This window comes from Oryctolagus cuniculus, chromosome 11 (genome assembly GCF_964237555.1).
Source record: "Oryctolagus cuniculus chromosome 11, mOryCun1.1, whole genome shotgun sequence".
NCBI classification, from domain to species: Eukaryota; Metazoa; Chordata; class Mammalia; order Lagomorpha; family Leporidae; genus Oryctolagus; species Oryctolagus cuniculus.
The window spans coordinates 41,759,160-41,775,288 of record NC_091442.1 but is presented as its reverse complement, the minus strand read 5'-3'; the positions used below and the strand labels follow the sequence as shown (position 1 = coordinate 41,775,288).

Sequence of the window (16,129 nt, the reverse complement as noted above, 5' to 3'; positions counted from 1 at the left end):
TAACTTTTATTTAATAAATGTCCAAAGTACAACTTTTGGATTATTGCGGCTTTTTCCCTCCATAACCTCCCTCCCACCTGCAACCATCCCATCTCCTACTCCCTCTCCCCTGCCATTCACATCAAGATTCATTTTCAATTATCTTTATATACAGAAGATCAATTTAGTATATATTAAGATTTCAACAGTTTGTACCCACACAGAAACACAAAGTATAAAGCACTGTTTGAGTACTAGTTATACCGTTCACATAGTACAACACATTAAGGACAGAGATCCTACATGGGGAGCAGGTGCACAGTGACTCCTATTGTTGATTTAACAATGACACTCTTATTTATGACGTCAGTAATCACCCAAGGCTCTTGTCATGAACTGCCAAGGCTTTGGAAGCCTCGTGAGTTCACCAACTCCGACCTTATTTAGACAAGGCCATATTCAAAGTGGAAGTTCTCTCCTCCCTTCAGAGAAAGGCACCTCCTTCTTTGATGGCCCCTTCTTTCCACTGGGCTCTCACAGCCTGCTCTGCTTTTGACCCAGCTTCCTGCACATCCTTGGAGGCAGTGGGTGATGACTCAAATTCTTAGGTCCCTGCCACCCATGTGGGAGATCTGGAATTTGTTTCCAGGCTCCTGGCTTCAGCCTGGCCCAGTCACAGCTGTTGTAGGTACTGGGGAGTGAACCAGTGGATAGCAAAATCTGCAGATGCTCCAGTCCCTTATGTAAAAACAGTGTATTTGCATTTAACCCACTCAAAGTTCCCATGCACTTCAAATTACTTACCATACATAATATAAATGCTAAGTAATTATTGTACTAAATTGTTTATAGAGAGTAGTAAGAAAGTCTACATGTTCAGTACAATGTTTTTCCAAATACTGTCAATCTGTTGTTGATTGAATCCAAGGTTGTGGAACCCACAGATATGGAAAGCTGAGTGTATCATTGTAAGCTTATAATTTTTAATAGTGCAGATATATCCAAAAATAAATGGATAATCTCCATGTAAAATTAAGGTCACAAAGACAGGTTAAGGAACTGACAGGAGACTGAAGACTTGACAACTGAACGCAACATTCCTGGGTCATTAACAGAACATCAGTGAACTTGAATGAGCTTATTGCTACTTTCTGATTTGGATAGTATGTTGTTACATGGGAGATTGGCCTTGTACTTAATGAAAACCACACTAAAGTATTAAACGGTAATAAGGTCATTAGGTCAAGGATACCTTTCTGAGGTAGCCTTGTACTCTCAAAGGGTTCAGAAATATTGATTGGGTAATAAGAAGGGTTTATGAAGTTCTGTGCATTATTTCTGTAACTTTTATATAAATTTCAAATTTTATCAAACATATTAAACCAGGTTATCACTTCTCTGCTCAAAATCTAACAAAATGTGTAAGAAGCCCACATGGACTTACGCCAGTTTATGGTCACTGTGTTCATAACAGCCTCAAGATGAAAGAACCTAAATGCCCATTCATTGGTAAAGCAAACTGTAGTTGCAACAGACGAGTATCAAGAGCTCTCCACTCCACACAGGACAAAACTACAGTGACAGAAGGCAGTTCAGTGGCTCCCTAGGGCTGAGGGTTGGGGTAACAGATTGACTGCAATGTAACTCAAGGGAACTTTTAGGGATAATGGGATGTTCTGTATCTTGATTATGATTATTACACAACTATGCATGTGACTGCCCATACTTACCAAATGGAACACAAAAAGGGGTGACTTTCAGTTGGTAAATTATCTCAACTTTCAAAATTCTCTAAAATCATTCCTAATTTCCCTCGAGTACAAGCAAGACCTTAAAAGGCCCACCCAATCCCCTTCTATGCTGCTACCTCCCTCATTCTCACTCCCACTCCAGCCATCCCAGCCTAACACAGACCCTCACTCTGTGAGTTTCTGTTCTCAGTAACTGAGAGCACACAGTTTATAAAGTTAATTGCAATTGGGGCCAGCACTGTGGCGCAGCGGGTTAAAGCCCTGGCCTGAAGCACCGGCATCCCGTATGGGCGCTGGTTTTAGTCCTGGCTGCTCCTCTTCCAGTCCAGCTCTTTGCTGTGGCCTGGGATAGCAGAAGATGGCCCAAGTCCTTGGACCCCTGCACCCATGTGGCAGACCCAGAGGAAGCTCCTGGCTCCGGATGGGCGCAGCTCCAGCCATTGTGGCCAACTGGGGAGTGAACCATTGGATAGAAGACCTCTCTCTCGCTACCTTTCCTCTCTCTGTGTAACTCTGCCTTTCAAATAAATAAATAAATCTTTAAAAAAAAGTTAATTGCAATTGACACTACTTAACACCCTAAAGTATGGTTATTTTCTCTAGTATTTCACATTATATTTTATGAAAATAAATGAGCTCTACAACTAGGTTAAAATATTCAGAAGTCAGACTATGGATCTGACAGTTTTAGGAATATAAAAAGCATTGTTCTTTCCTTGCTATGCATGCCCAAGTACAATGTGGTAATAACCTTATGTTTACATTAATTTTAAATGTGGTCTTTCCACATTTATATGCTAAGTGACAAGGTAAGCTTTTATTCAATGACCTACTCAAACACATAAAAATAGCTAAGATTTTTAACATATATTTGCAAAAAAAATCCACTTCTAAAGAAATTCATGGTTTTGTTGGCAGTCAATAGCCTTAAGTCTAAATAAAATGCCAAGGAAAATGAGCTTTGTAAATGTTTGAAATAATAATTACAAAAGTAGCAGCAAGATTAGTACTGGCAACCCTTGGTCAATTACCTATTTGCTTTATAAAAAAAAGATTTCAGATTGGAAAATCTTCCCCTTAGCATTCCTGAATTTCAACTAAGTTACATTAACCTTGTTATATCCCTTAGGCACTGGCCTGTCCAGGAGGCGAGTGTGTAAAATGCAGTTTGAAGGCTGTGCTCCCTTTTCTTCTACTTTCTTAGAAAACAGGAACTATAGTGACTCCTAAATGGCCTTTTTTTTTTTTTACTGAATAAACACATTTGAGAAATGCCCGCTTTAGGTAAATATTGTGCTCACTTCTTTGAAGCATACATTAATCAAATTTATATCCTGACCATATTTCATTTTCTTCTAATACACAAGATGATCATTTTCACCAGCTGTTTACTAGCTTCTGTTGATCTAACTCTCCATAACTTTTATTAAAATGGTTCAATGTTGCTATAACATTAGCTGTTCCAAATACTACCAGAAAAGCATGCTATTACAGAGTTTTATAGACCGTAAAAAGTGATCTAGACCGGAATAAGTGTTTGATGATAGGTCAATGGGCCAATAAACAAAGCATTATGTATACAGAATACAAATAAAAGTTTATTATACAAAATTAAGGCATTCATATTTCAGAGTTCACTAAGGCTAAAGAAAGACTACATTATTTTTTAAGTCCTTCACAAAAATCTCACTCCCTCCCATAATGTTACCAACACAAACACTATAAATAAAGCCATGTCCTTAAGAGGTGACCATCCCACACATTATTTCTTGGCATAGGTGATCTTCATGGCATGGGATGGTGTGATCTTAAACCCTTGTAAAGCATCCCTGGCGGCTCCAGCCTGCCCATCATTTTCAAATTCAACGAAAGCAATGTCATGCCTCCCAGGTACCAAACGTACTTCCTTAAAACCAGGGAACCTGTGAAGAAAGATAATTCATTAATATATACAAATACATAAATGTCTGCCATGTGTTTAAATTTGTTGAGCAGCTTCCTGATATGGTCCAGGTAAAGTACTGCTATCCGATAACAAGAAACCTGAGTAGTATGCAAGAGCCTAAATATTATTAATGCTATAAAGAACCACAGGAGTAATGTAAGCTAATTCAATTTTTGTCATTCTATCAAAGGTTTGCTTCTTGCTTTTATTCATCAATTAAAACTACTAATTCAAACATTAGAGGAAAGTAAAGCTTTTATCTGCTAAATCTGCAGATTGGCTTCAATTCATGATTAATCCCAGACCAATGCACCTGAAAGGAGTTACTGCTGTGTGATGACAAATGTATTCAACCCATGGAAGTGCTATTTGTCCTCTCTGGAGGCTGTGGGGAACAGACTTGTTTATGAAAAAACTTACTGATTAAACAGCATGGATAACATCATCTCATTAGTCTCTTCTGGTAAGTTATTAAGGAATAAAATATAGTTTGGAGGGTAATCAGGGACCTATTAAAAGAAGAGGCAAAGACAGTTTGTAAGTATAAACAATATTGTAAGCCATTTAGTTCTTACATTAAAGCCCAAATTTGAGAAGTACATCCTGGTTTACATAGAACTGTGAAATCCCACTACATGAAACACCAAAGCTAGAAGAACAGTAACACCATGGGAATACATACCTAACAGTAACTGAGTGAAGCATTAAGTCCAGACAGCCCAAATTTGGGGATTACAAAGTTTATTAAAGGTTGAAACCATTTAATTAATAGCATTCAAGACAATATTTATATTTTAGCATCTGGGAATCAGATTTTCTAAAAACTGAAAGATCCTAACAAAACTAGAGAAGGTAGCAACGTTAGCCCTCCTCAGCTGGTTACCTGACTCAGATAAACACTATCATACTCAATACCCCTGGCAGTAGCATTTCCTACCTTCCACCATAAAAGAAACTTTAGAACTAGAAAGATTACCACCGGGTACAACTACTTGGTGACTTAATTTATAATTTTTTATTGCAAGTAAATGAAGTATGCATAGTAACTAGCAGCCTACAAATAGAAACAAACACTGCTATTAGATATTAAGCTATTCACTGGAAACCCTACATTGAGGTCATGGAGAATTAGAGGCAAAGGGAAGTAAGTAAGAAAAGTAAAAGTAAGTAAGAAAAGGACCTTTCTGTCTTCAGGCTAGTTTCATGGAAAATACCAAGTGTAAAGGACAATTAGTGAACAATTCAAGGCCCAGAGAATTGTGCTACCATTTGTGAAGTGGCTTACAAATGCCTCAAAAGTTCAAAAAAGGGAAGTAGACCTTATAAGAAAAGTAACTTAAAACAAGAAGAAGAAAAAAAAAAATCAGTGATACAGGGAAGTCTTTGGACTTAAGCATTCTGCCAAACTCTGGCATGAGAAGGAAGCAAGAACAAAACCAATAGCCCATAACTGAGGATTTCTGCTTGAGGCATTCAGTGGGGAAATCTTACAAGGAGTTTTAAAAACATTTATACAAGAGGCTTAAAAAAATAAGGCTGAAATATATTTGTGCTGAGAAAGTGAGAGCAAGTGTAACTGAGAAACAGCTGCTCAACGAGTGTCTGAACTTATTAGAAAAGATGGTGTGGAGCTTGGGTCAGTGGAGCGCACAGGGCCTGCACCTCACCAGTTACCTGGAGTCCTGGTCTGCAGAGCTCTGGCTACAGACTGCAGGGACAAAAGTGTTCTCCCACAACTTTGAAACCTGTCATTTTGATTGTCACTGACTGATAATGGGAAACAAGGACTCAAGTGAGGTTTTGTTTTTTCCACCTAAAGAAAATTACATCATTCCGAGAACTCTTAAAGGATATACTATGTAAAGCACTATGTCTTGTAGATGGAACCATCTTGTTTTTGGAGACATGCAAGTTGTTTTATATTATTATTATTAATTTTTTCTTATTTTATTCTAGAGTAAGCACTACATGGAAAAAAATACTACCTGAGGATTTGGTGTTGAATTTGCTTGGTTATTAGCTGCATTTGGTATTACCTAGACAAAAGTAATAGGGAAAAGAGTTAAAATTTCCAATCCCTCCAAAACAATAGCACATATTCATAAGTACTGTATAAAAACAACATAAATTTCAAGAGTACTAATTCTATGTAAAGATTTAGCCTCTTAACGCTGACTCATACATTCATGTCAGCTATTTTTGACAAGTCTAGCTCTAATTTTAAAGAACTGTTTCATAAAATTTAAGCTTTAAGATTATGGAAAGATATGCAAGAGCATAAAAAGGATAAGTCTTACTTTTTTTTTTTAAACAATTGGACAAAAGTCAAGCATTGTATTTAGTGAAACTGTTTTTCTCATTTCTTTCAATCCAGAAGTAATTATTTTTGGATGCTAATCTCTTACCTGACCAGGCTTTTTGTTAGCAGCTGCTGCAGCCTGTTCCACAGTTTTGGCTTTCTTCTTTTCTTTTTTCTTTTCTTTGTCAGCAAATGTGCCACGCATCTTGGATATTATATCAGAATCTGTTTTTGCATACTGGATTCGCTGTTTTATGTATATGAAAACAGGTTATGTCTCACTATGCTGAAGGCTGTAAAGACTAGTTATTAATATTTTAAATGTTATTACACAAATATACTACAAGCTAATTTTTAACATATTCCTAAGGAAATCTGTTAAAATATTCTGAGTGGCAAATATAAATAAATTATAGCCTATGATTCACAACACGGACAAAGTTAGATTCAACTATGATTATTACAAGAAAAACCTTGAGTTTTCATTTGGGAAAAGGAAGACTGAAATATCTACACTACTGTTTGCTTCCATTCAGTAACAAAGAAAATGCACTGGAAAGCCATCAACTCCTTGCCAGTTACTCTCAATAGAAGGGTCAATACGCATCCATCAGCTATGGAACGTGAAATAAGGAATTCGCTTTCCAATGGTTGAAGTACACCGATGACTTGGAAGGACTTTCCTCTGAATGTATTATTTTTAAGGAAAGTAATTAAGTGAAATGACTTTAATGGTGGCATTATCTTAATTTTAAAAGGCTTTGAAAGCAAACAAAAGGATGGTATCACAGCTAGTGTGACTGGGGCCACCTGCTTATTCTCACTTCTGCCAGACAAGCAAGAAGGGTAGCCACCTGTGAGAAGAGAGACACATTCCAAAGCACGGTGTAGGATGGCAATTCATCAACTATGGAATATGCAGTCTGCCTGCCCAGAGAGCTTGGAAAAGTGCAGATTCTGATGCAACAAGTGTGGGTAGGGCCTGCAATTCTGTACAAGTAACAAGACAAAACAGGGTGGCAATGCTATTGGGAATGAGAGGTTTGGTCCTGGCAAGAACTATTACCACACAGCTGGACTTAAAAGCGATGAACTGTAAATAGTCTTGCCAAGACTTAAACTGTTATCTAGGATGTGACTATCAGCAAATTACAACTTAAACAAACATTTCTTCCCTGGAGTGAAAGAATACTACCTAATTACATCAAAACATATCAGTCCTACAAATTCCTATCTAAAAAAATGCCCCCCTTTCAAATAAAAAAATAGGATGCTTGTGTCTCACATCAGAGTACCGGGGTTCAATTCCCAGCTCTGGCTCCTGATTCCAGCTTAGATCCTAGGAAGTACAAAGTAATGAACAGCTCAAGTAGTTAGGTCACTGCCACCCACATAAGAGACCTGGATTGAGTTCCCAGCTCCTGGCTCCCACTCCGGCCCAGCTCCAGTCCTTGTGGGCATTTAGGCAGTAAACCAGAGGATAGGAGCTCTCTGTCTCTCAGATAAATTTTAATAAAAGAATAAAATAAAAATGTTTCACAGAGCAAGAATTTGATCTTAGTCTGAGGAAAACAAGAGACATTTTAGCAGCGTAGATTAGACAGCAGGGAGTCTGTCAAAACCAAGAGCGAATTCTTTGTTTTCCTTTACTTCAGTTAGAGATGTACACATTGGGGAAGCAAGGTGAGCAAGCTTAGCAGCACACTACAGAACCCCGGGACTTCTCTGGCTGGTCTGGCTGCTGTGCTTACCCCTGCTGGCAGCTCTGCCAGTCTTGCCATCATCTTCCAACCAAAAGAGGCAGGCTGATTGCTTAAGACTAACTACTGACTTGGCCCCAAGGACTCACTCTCTACGCCCCTGGGTCTTCAACCTTGTTTGTCCCTGACCTGAGTAGACCCTGAGTGACCTGGCATGCCTGCCCTTATGAAGCAGTCACAAGTGAAAACATCTGATTTCAACAAGGGCTCTTAGCTGGCTGTTCTAAATCACTGCTTTTCAATCAGAGGTGCCTTTATCTGCCAAGGGACAGCTGACAGTATCTGGAGGCATGGCTGGTTCTCGTGCTACTCACATCTAGTGGGGCAGAGGCAGATACTATGAAAACACCCTGTAATGAACAGGACAGTTCCTCACAACAAAGTATTAAATGCTTTAAAATGTCCACAGTTCCAGTGCTGAGAAACCCTGTCTAGACTAAACACCCGAAAGTCTACTCACAACCTAAAAACAGAGAAGGGCAAGATTTACACTTATAACAAATCTTTCATGACACAAACCATCAAAAAAAATGGTCTTTTTGGCATTAAATAATTAAATGTCCTTGAATCACAAAGAATAATTCTGATTCCAGTTTCAAACTAGAGCACATTATTTTCATTTCTGATGTGGTACGGTGGAGTGCAAACATGAGAACAACTGAACTACTTCAGTGAATACAAACAAGACAGCTCAAAGAACTTTATTCCCTCTCTTCCAGAATGCTGAAAATTTGACAGTACCTGCCATCATCCTGATATAATTCCAACAAAAAATCAGATTAATGGACTTTTTCTCACTGATTTTAAATAGTAACTATTTGCCAAGGTAAGGCTAGTGCCAAACACAGCAATAACTCCCACCTTCCCTGTATCTGAGTAGTAAGCACATTCAAGTTTATCACCACTACTCAATAAAACAGCCTTAAATGCATGACAGAAAATTACCATTTTAGACCTAAACTAAAATCCAGTCCTTTGCTCCTGCTATCTCAGATCTCAATTATTTATTTCCTCGCAATATTAAGAAATATTAGCTGGTCTCAGAAAAAGCCAATTGGCTGAAAATTAGTGTATGCAGGAACCAGTTCAGTTTCCCAGGATAACCTTTCCACACAGATGGTACCTTGTCAGCTGGGAAGGGATGGGATAAGAGAGTTGGATAAAGGGTGAGAAATCTTACTCCTGCAACAAACAACAGGTTGCTCAGTCCTGAGGCAGACAGCATGGTGCAGAACAGGGGTCCTCAAACTACAGTCCACAAGCCAACACTGCCTATGATCTTGTTGGAACACAACCACACCACACACCCATTCACTTACCACCTAAGGGCTGCTTTTCTTCCTAGAAAGGCAGAGTTGAGTGACTCCTAGCAACAAAGATCATATGGCTAGCAAAGCCAAAAGTTTTTACTCTCTGGCTCTTTATAGAAGTTTGCTGACTCCTAGTACTGGAAAGAAAAAAACAACCCACCCTACTAGGTGTTACAAGACTAGTTTTCACATCCTGATGCTGCTACTCATCATATTAAAATAACCTAAATGAATAATTAACCATTTTGTGTCTGACTCAATTTGTAAAATCAAAGGATCAGACCAGTGGTCTGCACCACACCCTATGGATCAAGCCAGTCCATAGCCTGTTTCTGTATGGCCTGCTAATTAAGAATTTTTTAAAATACAATTTTAAATGGCTGTTTAAAAAAAAAGTGACAAGGCCGGCACCGCGGCTCAACAGGCTAATCCTCTGCCTGCGGCGCCGGCACCCTAGGTTCTAGTCCCGGTCGGAGCGCTGGATTCTCTCCCAGTTGCCCCTCTTCCAGGCCAGCTCTCTGCTGTGGCCTGGGAGTGCAGAGGAGGATGGCCCAAGTCCTTGGGCCCTGCACCCACTGGGAGACCAGGAGAAGCACCTGGTTCCTGGCTTCGGATCAGCATGGTGTGCCGGCCACAGCGGCCATTGGAGGGTGAACCAACGGCAAAAGGAAGACCTTTCTCTCTGTCTCTCTCTCTGTCCACTCTGCCTGTCAAAAAAAAAAAAAAAAAAAAAAAAAAAAAAAAAAAAAAAAAAAAAGCAACAAACACAAAAGAACAGGTAACAGAAACTGTGTGACCCATAATATATAAAATATTATTTCATTCTTTACAGTTTTTGTTGATGCTTGAATTAGAGCAAAGAATACACAGCCTGCCTGCACTCCGGAGATAGTGAAGTCACTGCACACTCTGAGTGAGATAACAGAAAAATCAGAATGGGGACCCAGAGCTAAGATCCCTTCTCCTCTCATCCCAATTGCTGAAGAGACACAGTCTGGAACACACACCCAAAGTACTCTGCACTCATTCAGGCACATAGAAGCCTTGCCTCACACTGTCTCCACCTTTATCCAAGTCCCCACCATCTCTGATTCACACCAAGTGAATTCCGTACTCTCCCTCTTTACTCCCCAGTCCAATCTTCATCCAGTAGCAGATGTGAATCTTTCTGTTACTCCAAAGTTTTAACACTCTCCACGTATAAAAATTCCATTTCCACTCACTGCCCTTCATAAAACCTATGTGTTAAACCTATGACTTTCCCCAAGATCAATGTTTTACCTAGACTGCCTAATTTCTGAAAGGTTTTCACTACTCTATTCGCTGAAACTTCAGACTGGATTTCCTCTTTGATCCATAATTTTTGTTTTATATTGCTTCACAAGTTTAGTTATCATTTTAAATCTTTGGGTTATTATTAATTTCCAGTATTTTTAAGACAAGAACATTGTCTATACTGCCATTATTTTGAAAATATTCTACATCTCAGTGCATTCTGTTTTTGCCTATTTGAACTGTCATAAGAATGAATTAACCTCTACTTCTGTATTTCTATGAAAAATACATAAATAAAAGGAACTCGAACTCCCTATAACACACTTAATTAAAAGTGAAAGCAAAAACCACAGTTTCAAGCATATATTTACAAATCTACGAAACATTCATAGTGATTAAAGCAAAAGTAACAGTACTGGCTTACCATTGGTTTACCATAAAATGGAAATCCTTGTAACTGTCTCAAAGCATTTGTGGATGAGCCCAGTTCCTTAAAAATAACAAAGGCCTGCCCTCTCATCTTCATGGTCTTTAAAGCCACAATATCTACCACATGGCCAAACTGAGAAAATAGGGCATACAGGGATCTCTTCAATTCTGTCCAAATAAGAGGGGAAATAACTTGTGAACGAAGGAATGAGAAAATTCTTCATTAAATGACAGTACATTGAGTGCTCTGTCACCATTTATTTATACAGTTAGTAGTTATATATGTAAGTAAAAACACAAATTGCTATTCCCATTGGTTATCTAACGTAAAAAGTTATTTGAAACCATTATATGAGTAGCTATGAGTAAGAACAGATTCAGCATGTTGTCAGTCACTACCTATTTTTGTTTTTAAAAAGCCTGGAAATCCTTACACAAACTTTATAAATTTATTACTGGAGGCCGGCACCGCGGCTCACTAGGCTAATCCTCCGCCTTGGGGCGCCGGCACACCGGGTTCTAGTCCCAGTCAGGGAGCCAGATTCTGTCCCGGTTGCCCCTCTTCCAGGCCAGCCCTCTGCTGTGGCCAGGGAGTGCAGTAGAGGATGGCCCAGGTGCTTGGGCCCTGCACCCCATGGGAGACCAGGAAAAGCACCTGGCTCCTGGCTCCTGCCATTGGATCAGCGTGATGCGCCGGCCGCGGCGGCCATTGGAGGGTGAACCAACGGCAAAAGGAAGACCTTTCTCTCTGTCTCTCTCTCTCTCACTGTCCACTATGCCTGTCAAAAAAAAAAAAAAAAAAAAATTTATTACTGGAGGTAAGAAAAATGAGTTTGGGTGTAGTACAATTTTGTAAGATGGTAGTAAACAAACACATTTTAGTTATCAATAAGTATTTTTAAAAACACTTACCTTCTTTTTTAATTTTGTCATTCATATTATTAATATAAATTGTATGATTTGGTCTGATATCCATGTCTGAGTTAAAATGTTCAAATAGCCTAAAGAGAGGATAAAAAAAAAAAAAAAAAACTGTTACAAACAGGTGTGATTAAATCAATACAGCAGAAAGCTGTTGGCTTTTCCGTTTTCTTTCAATCGCTATGTCAGAATGTCAGTTGGGTCATAGACTCTCTCTCCAGCAATAGCTAGTCCTCCTCTGTATTTCTGTTTGAGAGGCAAACGCACACACAGCCAGAGGCAGACAATGAGCTCCAAAGCTCTGCTTCACGTCCCAAATGCCCAGCTGTGGCCCAGCTCGACTGAGGTCAAGTGAAGCTAGAGGCTCCTCAATCCAGGTGTCCCACGTGTGTGCAAGAACCCAATCACTTGAGCCACCACTGCTGTCTCTCAGGTCTGCATTAGCGGAAGCCGGAGTCAGGAGCGAGAGCCGGAACTCAAGCCCAGGCACTCTGACATGGGGCAGACATCTTAACTGCTACATCAGATGCAAACCGCAAGCCCTCATTTTTACAATTCTCAAGCTCAAAATTTAGTGAAACAACAGCAGCTTGCCAGAGTTTAATAAAATTGTATTCAATACATTTTTATACTTTCCTTTCACTTGTGCTACTTCCCATCTGCCTAATGAAGTAACTTGTATTTGTAAGCTGGTTTAAAAATTTTGACATAAAGAAAAATGAAAAAGAAACTACCAAGTGTACAATCCAGAACAAATCGTTAAGACAGAACATCAATGTAGTTTGTTCCTGGGTGCACTTACAAAGCACTTCCATATCTATCAATCACTGTGCATAAATTTCCACCTGCCATCTTCACTCCAGGATGACCTCTAACAGACTTGGCAAAGACCTTAATCTCTCAGGTCTTCATCTGTCAGACGGGGCTGAGGTGGGGGCGGGGCTGGCCAGAGCCCCCGAAGTTCTAGCACAGCTCTTGCATCAGAAGCCCCCAAAGGAGCTAATATCATGGCTGTTACAAGTCAGGGAGCACGCTTGAGGTCACACAGCTCTTGATCAGAAGGCCTGGGAATTCCGTCCTTGCAACCCACTGGACGATTTCCACACTTCACGTGGTTTTTAAGTTGCCAAGTGTGACCTTGCTTTACTTCCCTGGATGGCCCACAGATAATTAGGTACTAAACACTGCTTGCTGTGTTTACACACAGCGAGGGAGGAGCCTATAGACCGATGTACTTGTGCAGGTGGCAGATGAATAGAAACGTTTCTTAAAGACTCGACATTTCCCCAGTCGAAACCTGGAAGAGGAGCAGGGGGTCGCCAAGTTTTGACCATGAGAAGGGAGCGAGAGAGATTAAAGTGAAGGCGAGGAGAACAAGAGACCAAGAAGCTCGGTGCTGGGCTAATCAGAGCAGGGCACCTGGTGTCGCACCTCTCCCCTCCGCCAAAACAGAAACAACAGATCCGCAGGAAACCACCTGGAATCTCCCACGCCTCGCATTAACGGGCGTACTCTGTACGCGCCAGCTTCCTGCCTCTCCAGACACAGACTCTCTGCCCCGGGGCCACGCCGCGATCCAAGGACCGCGCCAGTCCCGCCAGAGACGCGCGCCGCTGCTAAGCTCCCCTGCATGGCCGCTCCCTCGTCTCAAACCGACCCCTCCACAAAACCAAGGCGAGACGCCACCCGACCACACCTCGCGCCTCGTACTGTTCGGGCTGAGCAGCGTGAAGAACCGCAAAACCGAGGAAAACGGGAATCCGACTCACCAGAGGACTACGCCGTTCCCACGAGCAACCGGAAGCCGGAAACGGTGCCGAAGGCGGAAGTGACAATGAAACTCCTCAATCGAGCGCCGACAAGTCGAGAAGCCCAGCGCCGAGTCGATCGATGCCTCCCGGTCTCCCGCGGCCCCAAGCTGGGGAACTCTCTGCGCATGCGCCTACGTGCTCTGCTGAAAGAGGGCCCGGGAAAACGGAAGAGGGTTGAGAGAACTGGATAGAACCCTGGGGCCATGCTGTGAGGTAATAAAAAAGAGTGGTTCATTTACCCCCACTAAGACTGAGGGAGGTTTTAACTCACATAGCAGTTCCCTCTACCTTTCTGAATCCTATGTGAGGTTTGCGGGCGCAGCCCCTCCTGCTGGTTTCACCCCTTCTATGGGTCAGCCTCACCTTTAGGACAGCCTATACTGCTGCCAGGGGTTCTGAGGTAGCTCCTCAACACTCTGCTGATGAGCTTAACTCTGAGAGGCAGAGCTGGAGTCGGAGGCCCTGGAGCAGAGACTGAGTGGGGTGTGCCTTTAACATCTACCTAAACTCACTCAAAACACCACAAAACACTTGAGTTCCCGACACCCTTCTCACTGCACTCCCCGCAGATGCTTAGATTTTTCTGGAGATAACTTAAGGTGTTAGTGAATGGAAATTCAAAACCGTGCATTTGGTCATTCGTTCATCCGTCATCTGAGACGTGCTAAGAGCCACCTGGAATAGGAAGGCTTTAGGAGTCAAAGCAAAGGGCCCCATGGCTTGGGACGTTGCGTGGGGCTCCAGCGTCCCGTATTTGTGTCCAGGCTGCTCTGCTCCTGATCCGGCTTCCTGCGGATGCATCCTGTCCTGGGAGGCAGCAGCTGAGGGCTCAGGTACTTGGGGCTCTGCAAGCCACCTGGGAGACCAGAATGGAGTTCCAGACTCCTAGCTTCAGCCTGGCCCAGCCCCCGGCCTTGTGGCCAGTTGGTGAGTGAATCAGTGGATGAAAGAGCTCTGTCTCTCTCTGCTTTGCAAATAAATAAGTCAAAAAAATTTTTTTAAAGAAGCCAAAGTAAATCTAACCTTGTGTCTTCCTCTTAACTAAATCTCTCTTTCTCTTTCCTTGCCTATGTAACAGGAATCTTAATAGTACCTTCTTATCACTCTGGGGACTAAATGGGTGCTCTGTAAAATGATTAGAACATTACACAAAGTCACTGGTTCCTAAATGTTACCTCTAGACTCTAACTATGACTTGGAGGTATGGATGAAGGTGGTAGGGGCCAAATAGTTTGATTTTATCACCTGAGGAGTTTTATTTTAAGAGTCAACATAAAGTTGCAACAACTTAAAAATAATGTAAGTACTTTGAAGGTGGGGATTTTTGTCTGTTTTGTTCATTTAAAAACCTTCAGTAATTAAAAGAGTCCCTTGTATTCAGTAAATATGCATTGCGTGAATAAATGAATGAAGCCTCATGGAAAGTAAGGCAACACTGAAACAAGTGTGATATCTTATTAAGATGCACAGTGGTGTAGGAAATAAGGTTACATGATCACTGGAAAGCATTCCCTTATGATATATATAGAAATTCTAGAAGAAACGTGTCCTGTCTCACTTTATTTGTGGGGGCAGGTATTGTGATGCAGCAGATTCAACCACTTCTTGGGAAACCCGGATGCCCTATCAGTGTGCTGGTTGGAGTCATGGCTGCTCCTCTTCCCATCCAGCTTCCTGCTGATGCACCCTGGAAGAAAGCAGATGATGGCTCCAATGCTTGGGCTTCCTCCTAGTGCAGCCCTGGAGACTGTAGCCATTTTGGAAGTAAATCAGTGGATGGAAGATCTGTCTATCTTTCAAATAGATAAATATTTTTTAAAATTTTGAGTGTACCTTAGCAAACTAAATGATAAACAAATATAAAATATAAAACAAAACAAATATAAAATAATTTCTGAATGACAGCAGAGAAGCTGCCTTGCAAAATAAGGTGAGCAGCTGAGCAATTAATTACTTGAAAGAGGCTACACCATGACTGTGCCAAGGCTCTCCCTGGGAAGAAATGCCACAGGAAACACAGAGGCCTGAAGACTGACTGCATAGCATGTTCTGTTAACAACTAAATTACAGCTACTGCACATTGCGTTCTGAGAAGAAAACCATTTAATACCGACCCAGTGGCAATGTTCTGCATGTTCTTTTCCAGGCTGTTTTACAAAGAGCCAGTATGTTTTGCTGTCCTTGGGCAGTAACTTTGGGCTTCCCAATAACCTGTTAATGGTCTTCAGTAGTTTCGTGAATGATTTTGAGAAAGCAGTAATTGAAAGCATGGCTCACAGGCAATGAGGGGAGAGAAGAGCTTTTCTGATCTTGTGAGAAGCTTTGTATGGCCTGATTAATTTACATGGCATTAAGAACATTATATCGCCGGCGCCACGGCTCACTAGGCTAATCCTCTGCCTGCGGTGCCAGCACTCTGGGTTCTAGTCCCGGTTGGGGTGCTGGTTCTGTCCCAGTTGCTCCTCTTCCATTCCAGCTTTCTGCTGTGGCCCGGGGAAGGCAGTGGAGGATGGCCCAAGTGATTTGGCCCTGCACTCGCATGGGAGACCAGGAGGAAACACTTGGCTCCTGGCTTCGGATCGGCACAGCGTGCCTGTGGCAGCCATTTGGGGGGGTGAACCAACGGAAAAAGGAAGATCTTTCTCTCTG

General features: G+C 41.5%; 1 protein-coding gene and 1 long non-coding RNA gene across 3 annotated transcripts in view; one reads left to right on the top strand and one right to left on the bottom strand.

Annotated features, from left to right (window-relative positions):
* Nucleotides 1-3,306: 3,306 nt before the first annotated feature.
* On the bottom strand, nucleotides 3,307-13,589 carry SNRPB2 (small nuclear ribonucleoprotein polypeptide B2). 2 transcript variants are annotated; one of them, XM_002710962.5, is made up of 7 exons: nucleotides 13,439-13,589; nucleotides 11,661-11,749; nucleotides 10,744-10,916; nucleotides 6,081-6,221; nucleotides 5,661-5,711; nucleotides 4,096-4,184; nucleotides 3,307-3,652 (listed from the first exon to the last, which is right to left on the bottom strand). In XM_002710962.5, exons 2-7 carry the CDS (start codon nucleotides 11,722-11,724, stop codon nucleotides 3,493-3,495), a joined length of 678 nt encoding a protein of 225 aa, XP_002711008.2. In that variant the 5' UTR covers nucleotides 11,725-11,749; nucleotides 13,439-13,589; the 3' UTR covers nucleotides 3,307-3,492. The 2 variants fall into 2 exon arrangements, with proteins under 2 accessions (XP_002711008.2, XP_008254579.2); XM_008256357.4 differs by having other exon boundaries at nucleotides 13,366-13,493.
* The window catches only part of LOC127490994 (uncharacterized), an 18,756-nt gene continuing 16,185 nt past the window's right edge, over nucleotides 13,559-16,129 (top strand). Inside the window, exons 1-2 of the long non-coding RNA XR_007919415.2 lie at nucleotides 13,559-13,693; nucleotides 14,245-14,407. This is a non-coding gene — a long non-coding RNA (uncharacterized lncRNA). The remainder of the gene's footprint in view (nucleotides 13,694-14,244; nucleotides 14,408-16,129) is intronic.

Coding starts and splice junctions, on each gene's coding strand:
- SNRPB2 (XM_002710962.5), bottom strand. CDS start 11,724: ATGGATATCAGACCAAATCATACAATTTATATTAATAATATGAATGAC. Junction 10,917..11,660: donor TGACAAAATTAAAAAAGAAG/GTAAGTGTTTTT, acceptor TTATTTGGACAG/AATTGAAGAGATCCCTGTAT. Junction 5,712..6,080: donor CTAACAAAAAGCCTGGTCAG/GTAAGAGATTAG, acceptor ACTTTTGTCTAG/GTAATACCAAATGCAGCTAA.